Source organism: Phyllopteryx taeniolatus, chromosome 2 (assembly GCF_024500385.1).
Source record: "Phyllopteryx taeniolatus isolate TA_2022b chromosome 2, UOR_Ptae_1.2, whole genome shotgun sequence".
In the NCBI taxonomy this organism is placed as follows: domain Eukaryota; kingdom Metazoa; phylum Chordata; class Actinopteri; order Syngnathiformes; family Syngnathidae; genus Phyllopteryx; species Phyllopteryx taeniolatus.
Window position 1 is genome coordinate 11,588,260 of NC_084503.1, and position 18,478 is coordinate 11,606,737.

Below are 18,478 nucleotides of genomic sequence, written 5' to 3' on the forward strand. Positions count from 1 at the left end.
ACACACTAAACTTTGGGGCACATCTGTTTCTAGTAACAGGGAAAAAAAGCTGCATTGTTTTCACTTTGGCACAAGATCATAAAGTGCACATACTGTCCTCTTAGTATTTTCATCTAGCCTTCCTCCTTATGGACCCAACTTCATTCAAGTCTTATGAAAGGGGTCATGAAAAGGAAAAGATAAGCCTTCTTTTTCCAGGGTATCATGGGTCATTTTCCACACCATGGATGGGGTTGGAGGAAAAGAGTTCTCCATTTGTTTATGTACTATGTCTGTGGTCTGTCAGGGATGAGTCATGCTATGTGGAGGAGGGAAGCTACAGTAAATATTGTTTTACATTCCTTTTTGCTCAAATGGAACTGGTCAGTGTTTCATTAAGGACCGTGAACAACGCACAGCTTTGCTCCCTGCTGCCATTCAACCCCCTTTCATTTTCTCTCCTCTGCTACACTGTCTCCCCAACTTTGCACGGACACTTGAGATCTCATTATGTTTTTCTTTAGGATTCCTCTGAGTTTCCCTTTCTTTACAGCAATAGTAATATCTGACTCCTGTTTTCTTCTATGCTACTATTCCCACATTTTACCTAAAGTTTGCATCTCATTGCTAATGCTAAATGGAAATGCGTATTTAAAACATTGTGCTCAACTAACAGTTTCCACCAAGCAGCAATAGGTTCAGTTAGGTTTGTCAAAAGTAAGGGACTCTTCAAAGACCTGATCCATGCCATTCTCAATTTTTAAAGGAGGCCATAGCAATACAGGAGGGTGGAGCCTTTTGGTGTAATTGCACACAGTGACAAAGTAATTCTCCTAATAGATAGTTACAGACAACCATTCACACTCATAGTTACACCTGAAGGCAATTTCCAGTCTTCAGTCGATCTAATGTTTTTGGACTGTGGGAGTGAGTCAGCGTACCACGGAAGGCTTTGAGAGCTTTGGAGTGGCAGGTGCTCAAATGTAAAAGGGGTACATGGAACAATTTTTTTTATTGTGAAAACAATATAAATATAACGTGTGGACAAAATGCTAATTTGTGGCCCAGGTAGAGGTAGGGGTGTGGTGGCTGAAGACAGTGGACAGCGATACAGTAGTAAAATAGAATTTTCTTTTAAACTGGGATTAAGCTACAAAAACATTCTGAAAAACCTTGCATTGGAGGCTATCGACAAAGATCAGACTACTAAATGACACCTTTAAGGACACCGGGCATTGAGGTTTCTATCAAAGGTGCGCACCATTTGCTTACCCAGATGTCAAAGTTGTTCATGAGAATTTAACCCACAAATTACTATCTTGTGTCCACAGTACAGCTATTTCATGGCCACAAATTAGCATTTTGTGTGCATATTTATATTGTGTCCACAAATTTAAAAAAAATCCTATGTCATGTCTGGGGATCCTTAGATGTTGGTGGATCTATTCTCTGGAGCCTTTATTCTTTTCTTTTCTTTTCAATGAAACCCACAATTGAGAAAATCTCAGGTGGTTCATCTCACTTTCAAGATCCACGATATAGCATTGCTTTGCCGCCATCGATTAATTTATGATATAATTTTTTCACAGAGTAAAGTGAGACACTTAACATTTAAGCACATTCAATAGTACAACAAAAACATCTCAACAATACATTCACTCAATACAGTAAAACACTCTTGATATCGACTGATTTTACTCCATTCTCATAAAGGGGAAAATGCATTAATTAAAAATGCACATCGGCTACTGAGTTAAAACAATGAATTTTCCCCCAAAAATAAAATAAAATAAAATCATGCAATTATAAAGGGCATAAATTATACATGGATTTTCGCTATTTGCAGTCCGGCCCGGTCCCTATCCCCCCCGCGAATAGCAGGAGTCCACTGTATACTGATAATACATTGGCATTGTATTAACAACTGGTTTCAAACAGATGTCAAACAAACAAACAAAAAAACTAAAACAAAAAAAGAGTAGAGGATATTTCTGGAATGTCCTCAATAATAATAATAATAAGAATAAATAATCATAATGAATAAAATACTGCACAAAATGTAATGGTTTCTTCGTGGGCCCTAATTGTTGGCAGTTTTTCATACAAAAGCACATGAACAATTTTAGAGGATGTCCGATGGGATAAGTTGTGATCATCTTACCATGCATTTCAAGTTGTGTTCATCCTTGAGCAAGGCTGACGTTTTTATAGTGTTTTTGTGTTGGTTCGAGCATTTCAGTGTTTTTTAAGCTGTACAAAGACTGATTAACTTTTTTTTTTTTTTTTTGTATAGGTATTATTTCGTTTGGAGTTTGAGTTCAGTCGCAGTGTCTTCCTAGATCATCTCAGAGTCATCGTGGAGGCAAGCAGGTTTGGACATTCTCTTCATAAACTGTACTGGTATCTAAATAATTTTAATTCCAGTCCGTAGAGGTGCCCGATAGAGTGGTCCTTATTTTATTACTTTTAAAAGTTCATGCTTTCACCTCACCAATAGTTTAAATTAAAAAAAAAAATATTGGGGCAAAATATTATCAATATTAACCAATAGTTAGAGATTGCTCAAGACCTTTGAAGTGTTACACATGTATTCTATGCATATTATTCAGCATTCTTTTAAGCATTATGTGATCCATTGTGCTAACATGTAGACCGTTATATAATGGCGTGCTCATGGGAGCAGTGGACTTGTTTGACCATACAGTCAATGTGTATTGATTATTGGGGACCAGTGTAGTGCTTTATCTGCATCACCAAATGAATCAAGCCATTGTTGGAGCGGAAGGGATTGCTAGTTCATCAAAAGGTCCAAAACACATAAAAAAACTGCCATTAAATCTATCCAGCAAGCATCTCTGGCATAGTTTGTGACCAAAACACCCTAAATTTGTGGTTCCGCTCAACCACAGACTATAAGACTGCATGTTCAATAACACAGAGCCTGAAGGTTGTCAATGATTTGGCTGGTACGGGTGTCACTCATCAAGGAGTATAACGACTTATTGACTAACAACTTACTGCAAGTTTTCCAGGACCATCGGAGCAGATTCCCTAATGCAACACTGAGTGACAATAGTTACGAATCACCAAAACTGTATTTTATCATCAAGCTACTGTATAGCACTATAGCTTTAAATTCAACAATCAGGCAAAAGCATGACAAGAGTTTCTTGTTTCTTTTTATGATGTAGCATATTTGTACTATGTAAGTGACAATAGTACTGAACAACATTCTGTCATACAAGCATGACAAGCTTGTTTGTTTCATTCTATGATGTAATATACTGACCAGTACTTATATTATGTTGTTTGCCACATTACCACTTATTTTGTTGTATGACTATGCATTCTTAAATGGTTAAAAAAAAAAAAAAGATTTAAAAAAAAAAAAGAGCGATTCTGTAAATTCAAATTTCATTTAAATTTCAAAGGCCGTGAGCAACAATTTTGCACAGTGTATTTTGTATTGATATCTTAACACATTTAGGGAGTGAACATTTCCCAAATGTTATTTTTACCCTATATAAAGACCAACGTCGTGTCTGTCTCTCGGGACACTCTAATTTGAATGTCTTTCTTTGAACAACTTTTCTCCCAACAGCAATGGCGAGGAAATGAGTACAGCTGATAACTTCAATGATATATATTACTCACTAAAATACGAGGCAGATCTTCTCTTCACAAGGTTCCTCATAACTGTATTTTTCACATAGTGCATGCAACTCAACTGTATGATTGAAAAGCTGTCAACAACTAAACTAGTTACTTCTCAGACTTTGATTTTTACTGTGTATATTATTCACTTCAAAAGGGATTCAAATCCAACTCGATATGAGATCAAATCAGAGCTATCACTGGAGGAGCCTGGAGTTATTGGTCCTCCTTTTAACTTCACTTTTCAGGTGAGCTTACTGTGCAGTCAACAGTTTAACATGCCTGACAACCTTGTGTGCAAACACCCAATTAACTCGCTGTCATCTCTCAGATCCAGAACCTTGGGTACTTTCCTGTGCAAGATCTACAGCTGAACATTGAGGTCCCAGAAATGACAAAAAATGGCAACCAGCTATTGCAGATATCTAATTTGCACATTGACCAGGTGAATGCAGAGAAATGGTGATTTAATGTGAAATATTTGGCTTCTGGATTTTTAGATCAGGCTTGTCAATCAATGAAAAGCTGGTTCATTTCATGATGAACACTCACTGGCTCAGTTGAGGTTGCATTTGTTGCAAAAACAAGAATAGCAGTGAAGTGTTGCATGATTGTAACAGTTCTTCTCCCTCCCATGTCCACTAGAGAGATGGTACACACTGTGTACCACCTCAGCATGTGGCACAGAGCAGGGCCTCACCTGAAGACCTCACCCGCTTCTCTCGTTTGGTACAGTACAGTTCCAACAAACTCAGTCACCAAAAATGATGATATGGCTTGATGCATTTTCCCTAATTCTGAATGTCACAGAATCAAACCAACACCCTGATTCTGCCAATACAATGCACAATGAACGTGGCATCCTACAGGGACATCACAGTTAGAATCACAGGAACTCTACGAGTGCATACTTTACATGCAGTGAGTATCCCACTCAAATGACCTTTTAAAACATCCATCCATCCATTTTCCGAGCCGCTTCTCCTCACTAAGGTCGCGGGCGTGCTGGAGCCTATCCCAGCTATATTCGGGCAGGAGGCGGGGTACACCCTGAACTGGTTGCCAGCCAATCGCAGGGCACATACAAACAAACAACCATTCGCTCTCACAGTCACACCTACGGGCAATTTAGAGTCTCCAATTCATGCATGTTTTTGGGATGTGGGAGGAAATCGGAGTGCCTGGAGAAAACCCACGCAGGCACGGGGAGAACATGCAAACTCCACACAGGCGGGGCCGGGGATTGAACCCCACACCTCAGAACTGTGAGGCTGACGCTCTAACCAGTCGGGCACCGTGCCACCCCTTTTAAAACATAAATTTACTTACACTATATAAAAAGAAATTTGACTAAACTTTTCCTGTTTTAGGTCAATTAGGATTACCAAAATTATTTCTACTTGTTAAATGCCAAAATAATGAGAGAATTACTTTTTTTTTTTTTTAGACATTTCACATTTCACTTTCTTCAAAGTCAGAGGTTTACCTACATTTCATTAGTATTTGGTACCATTACCTTTAAGCTGTATGTCAAATGTTTTGGATATCCTTCCACAAGCTTCTTACAATCATTGGCAAGAATTTTGGCCCATTCAGCCTGACAAAACTTATATAACTGAGCCAAATTTGTAGGCCACCTTGCTCTCACACATGCCTTTTCAGGTCTGCCCATAAATTTGTTGATACAGTACTCGTTTCATTGTGGATAATGACACACTCTTACCAGCTTTAGCCAGCATCTTCACAAGGTCTTTTTCTTTTGTTCTTGAGTTGATATTAACCTTTCGGATAATGGTTGCCAATTGGGGACCTGGTAACCGTAGTAATAGGGTGGGTTTCCACATCTCTCTTGGTTGGACTCCTGGGGCTTGCGTGCCCCCCGGTTGTTGTCGGGGCGTAGAGGGATGGGGGTCCCCCTCCCCTTTTGGCCCCGCCTTCCTCTCCCCTATGTTGGCGCCCTCGCCCGTCCTTGCTCACGACTAGGGTTGGGCATCGTTTGGGTTTGGGCGGTTCCGGTTCCTTGTTTCAGTTCCTGAAAACAAGCACACATATTTAAAGTAAATGTAAATGAATAATAAATGTATATACTGTATGTACACATACATATCACCCCCTCTGTGTCTCTAATGCGATTATTAAAGCTTTTTGTTTAATAATAATTATTATAATTATAATAATACATCAAACTTATATAGCGCTTCTCAAGACACTTAAAGACGCTTTACATTAATCAGATGACAATAACAGTAAGGTGGATGAGCAGGAAGCCCGGGGGCTGGTGTCACTGACAATGTCCACCGCGGTGGAATGCCGGCCGGTGGGAGCCTAGGTGGATGTAGAGGGGACGAGCGGTAGCTGAGCTTGCCTATGTGCACAAGTCACGACCGAAGCCAAGTGTTCGAGAGCTTGCTGAGAGAGAGAGAGAGAGAGAGAGAGAGAGAGAGAGAGAGAAGTGATAGATACATCCATCCATCCATTCTCTGAGCCGCTCATCCTCACAAGGGTTGCAGGAGTGCTGGAGCCTGTCCCAGCTATCTTCGGGCAGGAGGCGGGGTACACCCTGAACTGGTTGCCAGCCAATCGCAGGGCAGAGATAGATACAGTAGGTGATAACATAGCTACATTTTGATTTTTTTTTTTATCTCCCCGCCTTTCCTAGTTTACAATACGTGACAACAACAACGCATCGTACTTCGGTGAACGTGAACCTCAGGGCTGACTCCTGAATTGAAAAAGGAAACACTTGAATGATTCTGTGAAAAAGAAAAGAATGCTTCAGTGAATCAATGTTTTGATAAAATGTTTTTGATGAACTGATTCTCGTGATTCAGTACACTCAAAAGAACTGCCGTGCCCATCACTAGTGTTTACATCCGCAGATGTGTCTCTAATTAACTCAGATGTTGCCAATAAATTAGACGCTTCCAAAGAAATGACAAAATCAACTGGGTTGTACACATCGTTTCAAGGCATCATAATCTTACTACAGGGGTACCTTTAGATATGAGTGACCCGACTTACGAGTTTTTCGTGATACAAGCCGTCATTCAGCCAGATTTTTGCTTTGACGTCCGAGCGCAAACTTGAGATACAAGCACTTGGTAGCAGTAAATTCAATTCAACTCATTTCACAATAAGCACCACTTCAACAAATAGTGAAAATTACTTTAAACATTTTTGGTTTTAAGCTGTTAAATGCCACTCCCAACTGAAGTTTATGGTCAAACTAAGCATAAAATGAAGACAATTACAAGTTGTGTACTTAAAACAACCACAGTTTCACCTTGGAAAAGTCCGCCACCCAATTGCTCACAATCAACGACCAAATGAATGGAAAGCGCCATTGACATGCTAACAGTTAGCATCAACATTCTCAAATTTAGAAGAAATAAAGAAAGAAAGAAAGAAAGAAAGAAAGAAACAGGTAGTTGAACCCATATGGTGGAACAACACAGAAAGACAGATAATATAACATTACCCAGAGGCATTTATTCTTCACCCTTGACAAAAAAATCGCTAATGAGTGGTAGAACAGCAGAAGAAGTCTATTCTTCTTTATTTGTCTGTATGACTGTTCTATATAATAGTGCCTCGCGGTGGCCAAGGCGGGCACACAAGAAGAGCCGGGAAGCCGGCGTAAACATGCTGTGACAACGCGAGAGATTGCGTGACTTCCGAAGACGAATAACATGCATAGACTTGGAAAAGCAGCTATTATTACAAGACAAAATTTCTCTTTTCAAAAATCTCTTTCCTCTTTCAACGGCGGAGGGTTGCTTCGTTCTTTTCTTTTTTCCTTTGCCAGCTTCACTAGCAGCGGTGACTCGTAGAGAGCCACTTGTGATCCGCGTAGCTACGTCAATACCAACTCGTCGGTCATGGAGGATCTGAGCCCTCGCGTTGAGCTGCCGCTGAAGAGAAAAAAAAGCTGATTCTTCCACTTCAACTGAGGATTTACTTCATTTGACAGAGACACAGACGAGTGTCCTCCTCTCAATCGACAAGAAATTGTCAATTACACTTGAATTGCTTCGCCAAGAGATCACCGAACTCCGAAAGAGCTTGGAATTCACACAACAACAGGTCAAGGATCTAAGATTAGATAATACTGGGCTTCGTTCAAACATGATGTCAATTGCAGCAGAACTACAAACTCTCAGACTGGAACATAAACTCATGAAAGAAACCACGCTGAACATTCAATCACGAAGCATGCGCGACAATCTCATTTTCTCCGGCATTCCAGAAAATGCTCCGGAAGATTAAAAAGTTCATAATGTCCGTGCTCAAGATACAGCAAGATACAATCGACAAGATTACCTTTCACCGTGTCCACCGATTGGGAGGCCCTCGTCCAAGAAACCGACCACGTCCCCTCATTGCAAAGTTTGAACACTTTCAGCAAAAAGTGTTTGAGAAATCCAAAGGTCGGGAGCTCAAAGGGACTTCGTTTGGATTGAATGATCAGTTCCCCAAGGAAATCAACAAGAGGCGTAAAATCGTGTACCCGTTGATGAACAATTACCGTGAGAAGGCAAACAAGTGTGGCTAGTTGTCATGGCTCTTCTAAATAAATACATCTTTTGATCTGTTGTCGTTATGAATTGTCAAAAGTGTATTGTGTTTTGTTTCATTTTTTTCCACTTTTGCTTAGACAAACAAAAACAATGGAATCACGCATGCCACCAGCTTGAATTCTCACTCCTATCTGTCTGCTTTTCTGCTCTGCTTGTTTCCACACACACTAAACACACAAGTCACTCAAAACTCTTCTTGCGCACTACAAACAACCACCACACACCATATTATTCCATTGTTACTATTTGTTTTCTATGTTCAGTGTTTGTTCGTTACCCTTCTATGTACCTTGACTTTGCTGTACTTAAATATAGCATCTCTATCACCCTCTCGAAATAACACTTGTCAACACAATACTAAAAAATCTCCCGAAAACTCTAAAAAAAAACAACAACAAAGAATGCATAGTACCAAATCTATTTAAAATTATGATACACGCACCCATTATATGTCACACTTAACTTTTGTGTCATGGAATGTCAATGGCATTCGATCGCAAGCAAAGAGAATTAAGATTATCACTAAATTTAAAACAGACCTCCTCCTATTACAAGAAACACACCCTACTGAGTCAGAAGAAAAATGCCTCATTGACTAATTTCACTCGGTTATCTCGGCCTTTTATAACTGTAGACAAAGAGTCTCAATACTAGTCCATAAAAGACTACTTTTTACAATAAACAGTACAGTAGTTGATACAGAAGGCCGATACATAATTATACAGGCTACAATATTTAACAAGCTTTACACAATTGTCAATGTATATGCTCCTAACAAAGATGATCCAGCCTTCTTTCACATGCTCTTTTCACACTTGTTAAACTTGTCAGTCAATTCTACAATTATCATGGGAGGTGATTTTAACCTCACGCTAAATCCCCTAATAGATCGCTCAAATCTCAAAAATAGCAATCAGCCACAATGCCCCAATATACTAGAGCAGTATATGGATGACTTTGGTCTTGTTGACATATGGAGGCTGAAAAATCGTACAAAAAGAGAATACACATTTTTCTCGTCGGTTCACCGCTCTTTTCCAAGAATAGATTTTTTTCTTTCAAACAATTTGGTAGCTCAAAGAATTACCCCCAAAATACATCCAATCCTCATCAGCGACCGTGCACCAATTTCTCTCAATCTAAAAGTTGAGTCAAGTTTGCGACCCCCACCAACATGGCACTTCAACATGTCCCTATTGAAGAACCCAGATTTGTATTCTTTCGTGAGCAAGGAATGGGATGAGTTTTTGAAATTCAACGACTCCCCAAACATATCCCCATCTCTGCTGTCGGAAGCCGGGAAAGCTGTATTGAGATGTCGAATCATATCATACTCTTCGAATAAGAAAAACAAGAACAAAAATTGGAAAATGGAATTGAGGAAAAAAATTAAACACCTCACAGAAGAATATGCAATTAATCCGACAGATACGCTTAGAAACCAACTTCAAAAGGCAAAACATCAATTAGGCGTTATATTATCAAAAAGAACAGATTTTCTACAACAACAGTTAAGATACACTAACTTTGAGTAAAATAATAAATCTGGAAAATTCCTTGCAAAACAACTTCAGCGCAATAAAGAAAAGTCATTAATTACAGCCATTCAAGATTCAAACGGCAACTGTACACAGTCACCGCTAGAAATAAATGACATTTTTTGCAATTATTATAGCAGCTTATACGTATGTGCAAACAACCCAGACCAAAAAGAAATTTAAACTTTTATTTAGGATCTAAACATTCCTCAATTAAATACACAAATTAAAGACAGCCTTAAAGTTCCTTTAACCATCACATAATTACATAACGCATTAAAAAAATATGCAATCGGGACGAGCGCCTGGTCCGGACGGAATCCCTGTTGAATTCATTAAACTTTTCTGGCCAATGCTAGCGCCTCAATTTTTCAGAACAGTCAAGGAGATAAACGATAAAGGTCAAATTAGTAGCCATATGAACACAGCTTCAATTAAGTTATTACTAAAGTCAAGTAAAGACCCCACTCTCCTGACTAATTATCGGCCCTTATCACTGATTAATGTAGATATCAAGATTATCTCGAAAGCCCTCGCAGCGAGACTTGAAAAGGTACTCCCGTCGATAATCCACTATGAGCAGACAGGCTTCATTAAAGTTAGAAGTTCCACAAATAATGTCAGACGGTTTGGGTGGGGGATCCACCTCCCACACAAGTGGCGGGTAGTGGGTGCTGGCGGGAATGTGTGTGTGTGTGTGTGTGAGGGGGGGGGGGGGGGTGTCTTTTGTCTTCATTTCTCTCTCCCCTCTAGAAACTTTGTTCTGTTCAGCTGATCAATTCTGACTCTCAATAAACATCAATTATAATACTAAGAAGCTTAAAAACTCTACTGTGACACAGTAAAACTGTTCCAGCATAAAGGGGATACAGAGTCTCCATTCTGCTTGACCTAACAGGACAAAAGAAAAAAAAAGGTGCGGCACACTGATGGATGAAACATTCGATCATGAGACAAACTATTTTATGTTTGCATTCTATTCAATTATTTTATCACCCTATGTTTGTATGAAGTACAATATTATAGAGTGCTGTTTTTTTTTTTTTTAAAGAAAAGCATTTTTTTTCTGGGGGGAGACGGGGAGGCTGGAACGGATTAATGGCATTTCCATTCATTTCAGTTAGGAAAAATGATTTGAGATAAGAGTATTTTGATGTCAGAGCATGAACGCGGAACAGATTAAACTCGTATTTCAAGGCACCACTGTATATTTAAACTTGTGACTTTGAAGAACGTAATGAAAGATTGCCTTAAAAAATCCTTCTCATTATTCTGGCATTTAGCCAATAGAAATCCATCCATTTTCTGTCCCGCTTATCATGTTGGTCAAACAGGAACATTTGAATTGGATTTCATGTCAGACTGTGAGGGGGAAAAAATTATGTCATTTTATATAGTGTATGTAAACATCAGGTTTAACTGTACATGTTCTATTAAACTGTCTTTCAGATACTCGCTGGTATATGAGTTGTTTTGTAAAAGGGGAAAAAATGACACCATGTTTTGCTTGTTTTTCCTGTCTAGCTGAAGTTTAAAATCCTTGAATTGGTCACCAGTGCATCAGTGGAGCTGCCCTCCACCAGTCATATGTTTCTACATGAAGAGAGACCTGTCAGACAAGTGAGTCAATTAAAATGCTTTGTTTTTGTGAAACACTATATACACATTCTTCAGACCACAATTACCTTTGTTGTATCCAGAGCTGTCATTTTGACATAGTAAAACATTTCTTTTGTGAAATTCACACTTATACAAGTATGGCTACATAAATGTATAAGTCCTGCGTCTGAGACATACAAAAATTAGCAGGGATGCGTAAAACATTATTAAGCATTAATTAGGTTTGGCGGCACAGTGGTCGACTGGTTAGAGCGACAGCCACACAGTTCTGAGTACCCAGGTTCAATCCCCGGCCCCGCCTGTGTGGAGTTTGCATGTTCTCCCCGTGCCTGCGTGGGTTTTCTCCGGGCACTCCCGTTTCCTCCCACATCCCAAAAACATGCATTAATTGGAGACTCTAAATTGCATGACTGTGAGTGCGAATGGTTGTTTGTTTCTATGTGCCCTGCGATTGGCTGGCAACCAGTTCATGGTGTACCCCGCCTCCTCCCTGATGATAGCTGGGATAGGCTTCAGCACGCCCGCGACCCTAGTGAGGAGAAGCGGCTCAGAAAATAGATGGATAATTAGATTTTGATTGATTTGCATTGCGGCCTCTCACTGTTTATTAGATGCTTATATTTACTTACTGTATTTGCCCAGCTCATGTTTAGTAATTGTTTTGGTTCATGTTTCGTTAATGTTGTAATGTGTTGTAATGTTAAGGTATGAATGTGTTTTGAAAGTTTAGTGATCACGATAACGTGATCAAACAGAAGTATAGTGCACTGCAAAATATCTAAAGCAAAGGAGAAGGGCCCTGTGAACGTTGGTACAGGAGTTCATTTGCTGTGTGGTGCTCAGGGACCGAAAGGACCAGCAGCACAACGTGTCAAAGTCTGGTCTCACGTGTTGAAGTCTGTGCTGCCATCTATTGGTTAATTTACACACAAAAAACAATGCTTCATTTGTTTTCTCTTTTCTGTGTAGACTGGAAAGAATAACTCTATAATAGGAATTTTGAGCAGGATAAATTCATCTCATTCGTACAAGTAATTATCAGTCAAAAATTTATGAATATTTTCCATCTTCTGTGGTGATTTATTGATTGTTAATCAGTATCATGCAGAGGATATGATTAATTAATTCATGCTATCTAATGTAAATTTGCATTCTCTGTTTTTCATCACACATTGTTATATAGTTCATTTCAGCTGTATTTACTAATTTGACTGCAACGAGTGGTTACCAAACCGAGCAATTTAAAAAGTATTTTTTTCACCCCCTCTTCCCCAACCACCCCCACCCCTCTAAAAAAAACTGACAGATAATACTGGAAATCCGAAAGGAGGGAGATTACAGAATCCCAACCTGGATAATCCTCGGTAGCACACTGGGAGGACTCTTATTGTTAGCCCTGCTCTGTTTGGCTCTCTGGAAGGTAAGTGCTGTGCAGTCATCAGAGAGAAAATACATCAATTTGACCACACAGAGGACATATTAACCATAATACTTGGCAATGCTACTAAATTATTATTAATCTTTTTTCTTAAGTATGCCTATAATAACCCATTCTGTTTTGAAGAAAAAGGAAGGGATAGTGAGGTTAATTATGAAGTTGCCTTAAAGTGGAGTCTTTAACCCAATCTTGTGCCTCTAATTTTATATAATGTACAAGAAACCACCGCGGCAGAGGAGAAACAACCAATCAGAGGCCAAAGCCATGACTTACAAGGTGTTAATCATTAGTCCCACATTCGGGGGCACACGCCTGTGACCTTGCTAAAAACAAATTTCAAAATGATTTTAGTGTTATAATGACACTCAATTACGAATAAGGTGCTTTTCTGGAGTAAAATGGTAACAATTCAGTCCAAGAGGAGCCAGAAACGCCTGATTTTTTTTTCACAAATCCAATTTATCATGTACTACTGTCATGTCGTAATGACTGTTTTAAAAAAAAATATGACAAATAAAATATATCTTTTTTCAAATTGTAAACTCTCGCTTAAATGTGCCACCACAAAGCATTTGATATCAAACAATCTTTATATGATTGAATTATAAACTGGAAGAGGTTTTCATAAAAATAAAAGATTTCATTAGGAATTACAGCAATTGTATGAGGAAAACCATCAAAGTACAGAATATTTCATAATTGTTAAGAGAACCATAATTTTTAAGACTTGGATTTCCACATAAGGCTGCACGGTGGGTTACTGGTCAGTACATCTGTCCACAGTTGAAAGGTCCCGAGTTTGAATCATGGCTCAGGCTCTAGTTCGTCCGTTCTGTCCTGCTGATAAACTGAGGATGTTAACCAGAGGAAAGACTGGAAGTAACAAACAATGCGATGCAAAATGCCTTTCAGTCCTGGGAGAGGAACTGTGGTCTCCTGTCTGAGATCTGGTCGGACGGGATGCCATGGATCCTGAAGATGTGCTTAATGAGAACATTTGCCGTTTCCAGGGAAGAGGGCAACTTGGGGAGGGCAATGAAGGGACTCATTTTAGGAAACTGCTAAACAACAGTGAGGATTATAGTTTCCACGGGACAGAGGAAGACCGGTAATAAAGTCCAGAGCAATATGTGACCAAAGGCGGAAGGTAATATGATGCGGCTGAAGAAGATCAACGGGAGAATGAGGAGAAGGCTTTTAGCATGCACAGACAAACTAATTATACAATGTCCCTTTGAAGACCTGGCAACCAGAATCTCTGGGAAAAGAGAAATTTGGTTCAGCTGCCTCCAGGTTGACACGGTACCTTTGACCCTTGTCCCCATTGTAATTAGACAGACACAAACAGCTTTTCCTTCTGACGTTCTTCAGGAAAGTGAACATCCTTAGCTGTGTTGGCCACCCTTTTATCCACCTCCCACTGGAGTGCCCAAACAGCTCGGGCCACAGGCACTACGGCCGCTGGAGCTCGGTCGTCAGACGGAGGACAGTAGATCCTCGACAGGGCATCTGGCTAGACATTCTGGGAATCTGGTCTGTAAGTTATGGAAAAATTTTATGTGAGTGTGAGAAGCAAGGCCCAACGTGCTTGATTGGAGTTCTATCTGCGAGCTGAACTGATGAAGGCAGTGGTTTTGTGGTCCGTAAGACCCTGTAACGGGACAGTAGTGCCCTCCAGCCAGTGCCCTCACTCCTGTAGTGTGAAAACAATGGCCAGAAGCTCCCTATTACCAACATCATAATTGCTTTCTGTTTGACGGCGGCGACCTAAGAAGAAGATGCAGGGGTGAAGCTTCTGGTTGATTAGGGATCACTGGTATAGAACTTCAGCCACACCAGTATCCAGTGCATCAACGATATCATCAAGGTAAACTGGTTGATCATGTCACAAAGCAGATTATGATATATCGTGGGAGCACTGAAAGGCATGACAAGGTACTAAAAGTCCCCCAAGATTGTATCAAATGCAGTTCCATTCATCCCTTTCCTTAGTCCTAACCAGTTGGTACGTGTTGCAGGGGTCAAGTTTGGTGAAAATGTTTGCCAAATCAAGGGCAACCATGAATGGAAGCGGATAGTGCTTTTAAACAGTGATATCATTAACACCCCTGTAATCAGTGCAAGGAGAGAGAGTTTTGTCCTTCTTATCAGTAAATAAAAACTCACTGTCTACCAGAGAGGAAGAAGGATGAATGAAACCAGAACCTAGTGAAGGTGACATATTCCTTAAGTGCCTCCTACTCATGTATCAAAACAGTAGGATCTTGGGTTAGGCAAGGGAAACTAGGCTAATAAATTGATGGCACAATCATAAGGACGCTGTGGTGGAAAGGATAATACTGTATCCTTACTATAGGTTAGGTGCAAATTATGCTACTCCGATGGCTCATTTTCCAATTCAATCTCCTCAGTTACCACTTTGGCGGATGGGTGAAAGGAGGAAACAACTGACCAAAGATGATTGAAGGGCAAAAAATATTCTTGATTACTGGCTTTTCCCAAGTATTACTGGGGTTATGGAGTTTAAACCAAGCCAGTCCCAAAACAAGCGCTGATTGCAAGGGCATAACAAAACGGCATAACTATAGATTAATCGTGATTACTTGAAAGAAGTTATGATAGTGTATTGGTACTGTGAGTGAGTGGGTGGGTAGTTTAGCAACTGAACAATTGGAGCATCCAAAAAAACATCATCTACTCCAGAGTCTATAAGAGCAGTAACTTTTACATTGACACCAAACCCAGAGATCAATCCCCCCCACTTGTAGTCTCTTAATGGCGGAATAGCAGTCTGAATTGGTTTGGTGACTGTGTTGAAGTACTTAAAGAGGGCACACAGAAAACCCCACAATGAGGTGAAATATTACTTGAAGAGACCATTGCCATTGGCTGACTAGGTAGAAGGATTAGCGGAGCTCCGTAAAGATCTGGACAGGCAGGCTACAACCTGGTGTTAGGGTTGGCTGCCAGATTGGCGCCCTCATCTGCCTATGGCGTTCTGCTGAGGAGAGTCTCCTCCACTGAGCTGCATTGGCTCCTTCGCAGTTTGATGTTTGCTGAAATCAGGACAAAGTGAAGCGAGGAGAAATGATGGCATCATCGATCACCGGAGGTGTCGATATCTCCGACATTGGCATAGTAGGTGCTTGGCTGATGCCTTTTCAGTGAATAAACTCTTGATGAAAGTGACTTTTGATCTATCATGAGTATATGTCAGTGGCTGCAGATCATAAACTAACGCGCACCGATGGATAAATTGTCCTCACGAGCCGAGTTCACCACCATAAAGAGGTGGATGTGATGTATTTCGTTCATGTGTGCACTGCACATTGGAAACATGGGGAGATGACATATCAGATAAGGGAAAAGTTATGGATGGACTGCTCCCTGAAATAAACAAAGCGGATGCCTGAGCTACACGTGAACATAATGTGCCAATACTGGTAGTCAAAATTGGGAAAGCTTCCATGAGCTCTAATAGCATCTGCTCGTGCTGCCCAACTAGGTGCAAGCAATCAGATTCCATGGGGTCCATATGGCCAGATTATTCTTTTAAGAAGGCGTACCACTGAATCTTGGATCTTGCAGCAGACTTAGCACTCTGGACAAAAAAAAAAAGAATTTAACGAACAAAGGGCGTGCATACCACATGAAGTAAAATAATGAGAAATGTAACAAAAAGCGACGACGACAAGAGATCGACTTATAAAAAAAGAAAAAAGAAATTAATACGAAATATAAAGACTTAGGTTGTCGACAAGCCACATAAGAAGGATCATGGCTAGAACAGAAATCACAAACAGGATCTAAATTACACAAGATTAAAAATACAAATAAACAGAAGATAATAGAGGTACTTTTGCGAAACAATGAAAACATGGTAAGTACGACAGATTCAAACATAATACAAAGACCTGATACACTTGAGTACACTAGATGGGCAATAGAAGTAAGCAATAAACAATAATCTGGTGCCGTTCTTCTGCGACAGTGGTGCCTTAATACCCAACTGATTGTAACAAAAGAGCAGGCGCGTCATAGGAAAGGAGACTGAGAAAACAAACAAAACAGTGGAGTAGGCGGGCTGAGAATTAGGAACATGACAACACTGTTAGTGGTAGAAGATGAATGGATTACAGTTATATCACTTTGTCCAAATACTGTGGAGCCTCAGAAAATGAAGGTACTCTCATCAAATGGCTGGAATACCTAAATGGTAAATGCCATATTCTTATGAAACATCCGAAATTTAGGTTGTAAGGCTACACTTTATTCGCATCTTGATTGTTTTCTTTCAAATAGATACATTGTGGATGTATGTAAAATCACAGTCGTAAAAACTCTCCAAATACTTCTGGACCTACAGTATTTTATATGTATGTCTAAAAAGTGTTATTTTTCTTCCCAGTTGGGCTTCTTCCAGAGGCAGAAAAGGAGCGATGCGGACGAGCGAGAAATGAATGGAAAAGTGGCTGAGGAACGGTAACGCAGGCTAGGTGCCCCCAGCAGACATCTTTCCCACAGGGGAACCGACACTCAGGGACCACTCCTCCTTCCCCTTTCTCCAACAACCACCGTGCGCCACTAAGACAGCTCCGTGTGATCACTGAGGCAAGGCACCTTCAGCGCACTGGATGTGTCCCACGCCACAAGTCAGCACTGCCACACTCACTTCGATTTGACTGCACTGTTCCGACATGAGGGCATTCGTCCACGTATCCCACTGTCCTCAGTGTCAATCCTTCACAGGTCTTGGGGCTTTTTTTTTCTTTGGCACTTTCTCGTCATTTCTAAGGAACAATAGAGAAAGTGTTGATTGCTTTTTTGGGGAGAATTTCTTGCAAATCTCTTTGAATCTTCTTTTTGTAATATTTATTTAACTCATAGTAAATATATAATACATGAAAAACCTCAAGGGTAACATGTCACCCAGAAAGCTGCCACAAATGTAAAGATATATTGTTGTATGTTGAATTTGATATTTAAAAGCAGCAGTTGACTTTCATCGTGATGTATGACGATATAAAACTGTACCAAAGTCACCAAAAAGTTGAAAGAAAATTAATTGTTAAAGTGAACAGACTTCTATTTTCTCTGAAGTTCCTGTTTTTATTCCATTCATCCTTGAAAACATGCAGGATGGTCTTATGATATTTGATGCACTTTTACTTTGTACAAATTTAACTTGAATTTGTAAATAGATGTCTACTTTTTTATAACCTTTCAAATATTATGAAATGTTATTATTCTGCACATGGCATTATGTGTAAAAAGAAAGGGGGAAAAAATCAAGAACATGATTGTTTCCCATGGTAGTGCACCTTTTACCCTCCCTTGCATCAGGACAAAACACTGCAGCAACATTTTTCTTGTGGATGAGAAAATTTAATAAAATGATGATATAGATTAAGACAGTGTCCCACAATCCTTCTGGTCTTGCCAATGAATGTCACTCTGTCCTGTTGGACGGGGTGTAAAGAGCTGTAATACGTCACTGAATAAAACATGTATTTACATGTACATTTGGCTCTGAAATCTCTGATGGTATAGAGAAAGGGGGAGTCAACCCAGTTCACTAGGGGGTTCAATCCAGAATGTAATTAATTTCAAGAAAAATTAAACACTGCAGCGACCCTGAAGTTATGAGCTAGAAGTTCTATAAATCTATAACT

At 39.9% G+C, this 18,478-nt stretch overlaps 1 protein-coding gene across 5 annotated transcripts in view; it reads left to right on the forward strand.

The window, feature by feature from the left end:
* Positions 1–18,216, forward strand: part of itga11a (integrin, alpha 11a) — a 75,918-nt gene extending 57,702 nt beyond the window's left edge. For 4 of the 5 annotated variants that reach the window (XM_061760562.1, XM_061760583.1, XM_061760592.1 and 1 more), the window contains 9 exons: positions 2,273–2,349; positions 3,581–3,664; positions 3,791–3,881; positions 3,965–4,078; positions 4,279–4,362; positions 4,444–4,554; positions 11,273–11,368; positions 12,675–12,788; positions 17,215–18,216. In XM_061760562.1, coding sequence (XP_061616546.1) covers positions 2,273–2,349; positions 3,581–3,664; positions 3,791–3,881; positions 3,965–4,078; positions 4,279–4,362; positions 4,444–4,554; positions 11,273–11,368; positions 12,675–12,788; positions 17,215–17,292 — 849 coding nt within the window. In that variant the 3' untranslated portion in view covers positions 17,293–18,216. The remainder of the gene's footprint in view (positions 1–2,272; positions 2,350–3,580; positions 3,665–3,790; positions 3,882–3,964; positions 4,079–4,278; positions 4,363–4,443; positions 4,555–11,272; positions 11,369–12,674; positions 12,789–17,214) is intronic. The other variant, XM_061760573.1, reaches the window with a different exon arrangement.
* Positions 18,217–18,478: the final 262 nt, after the last annotated feature.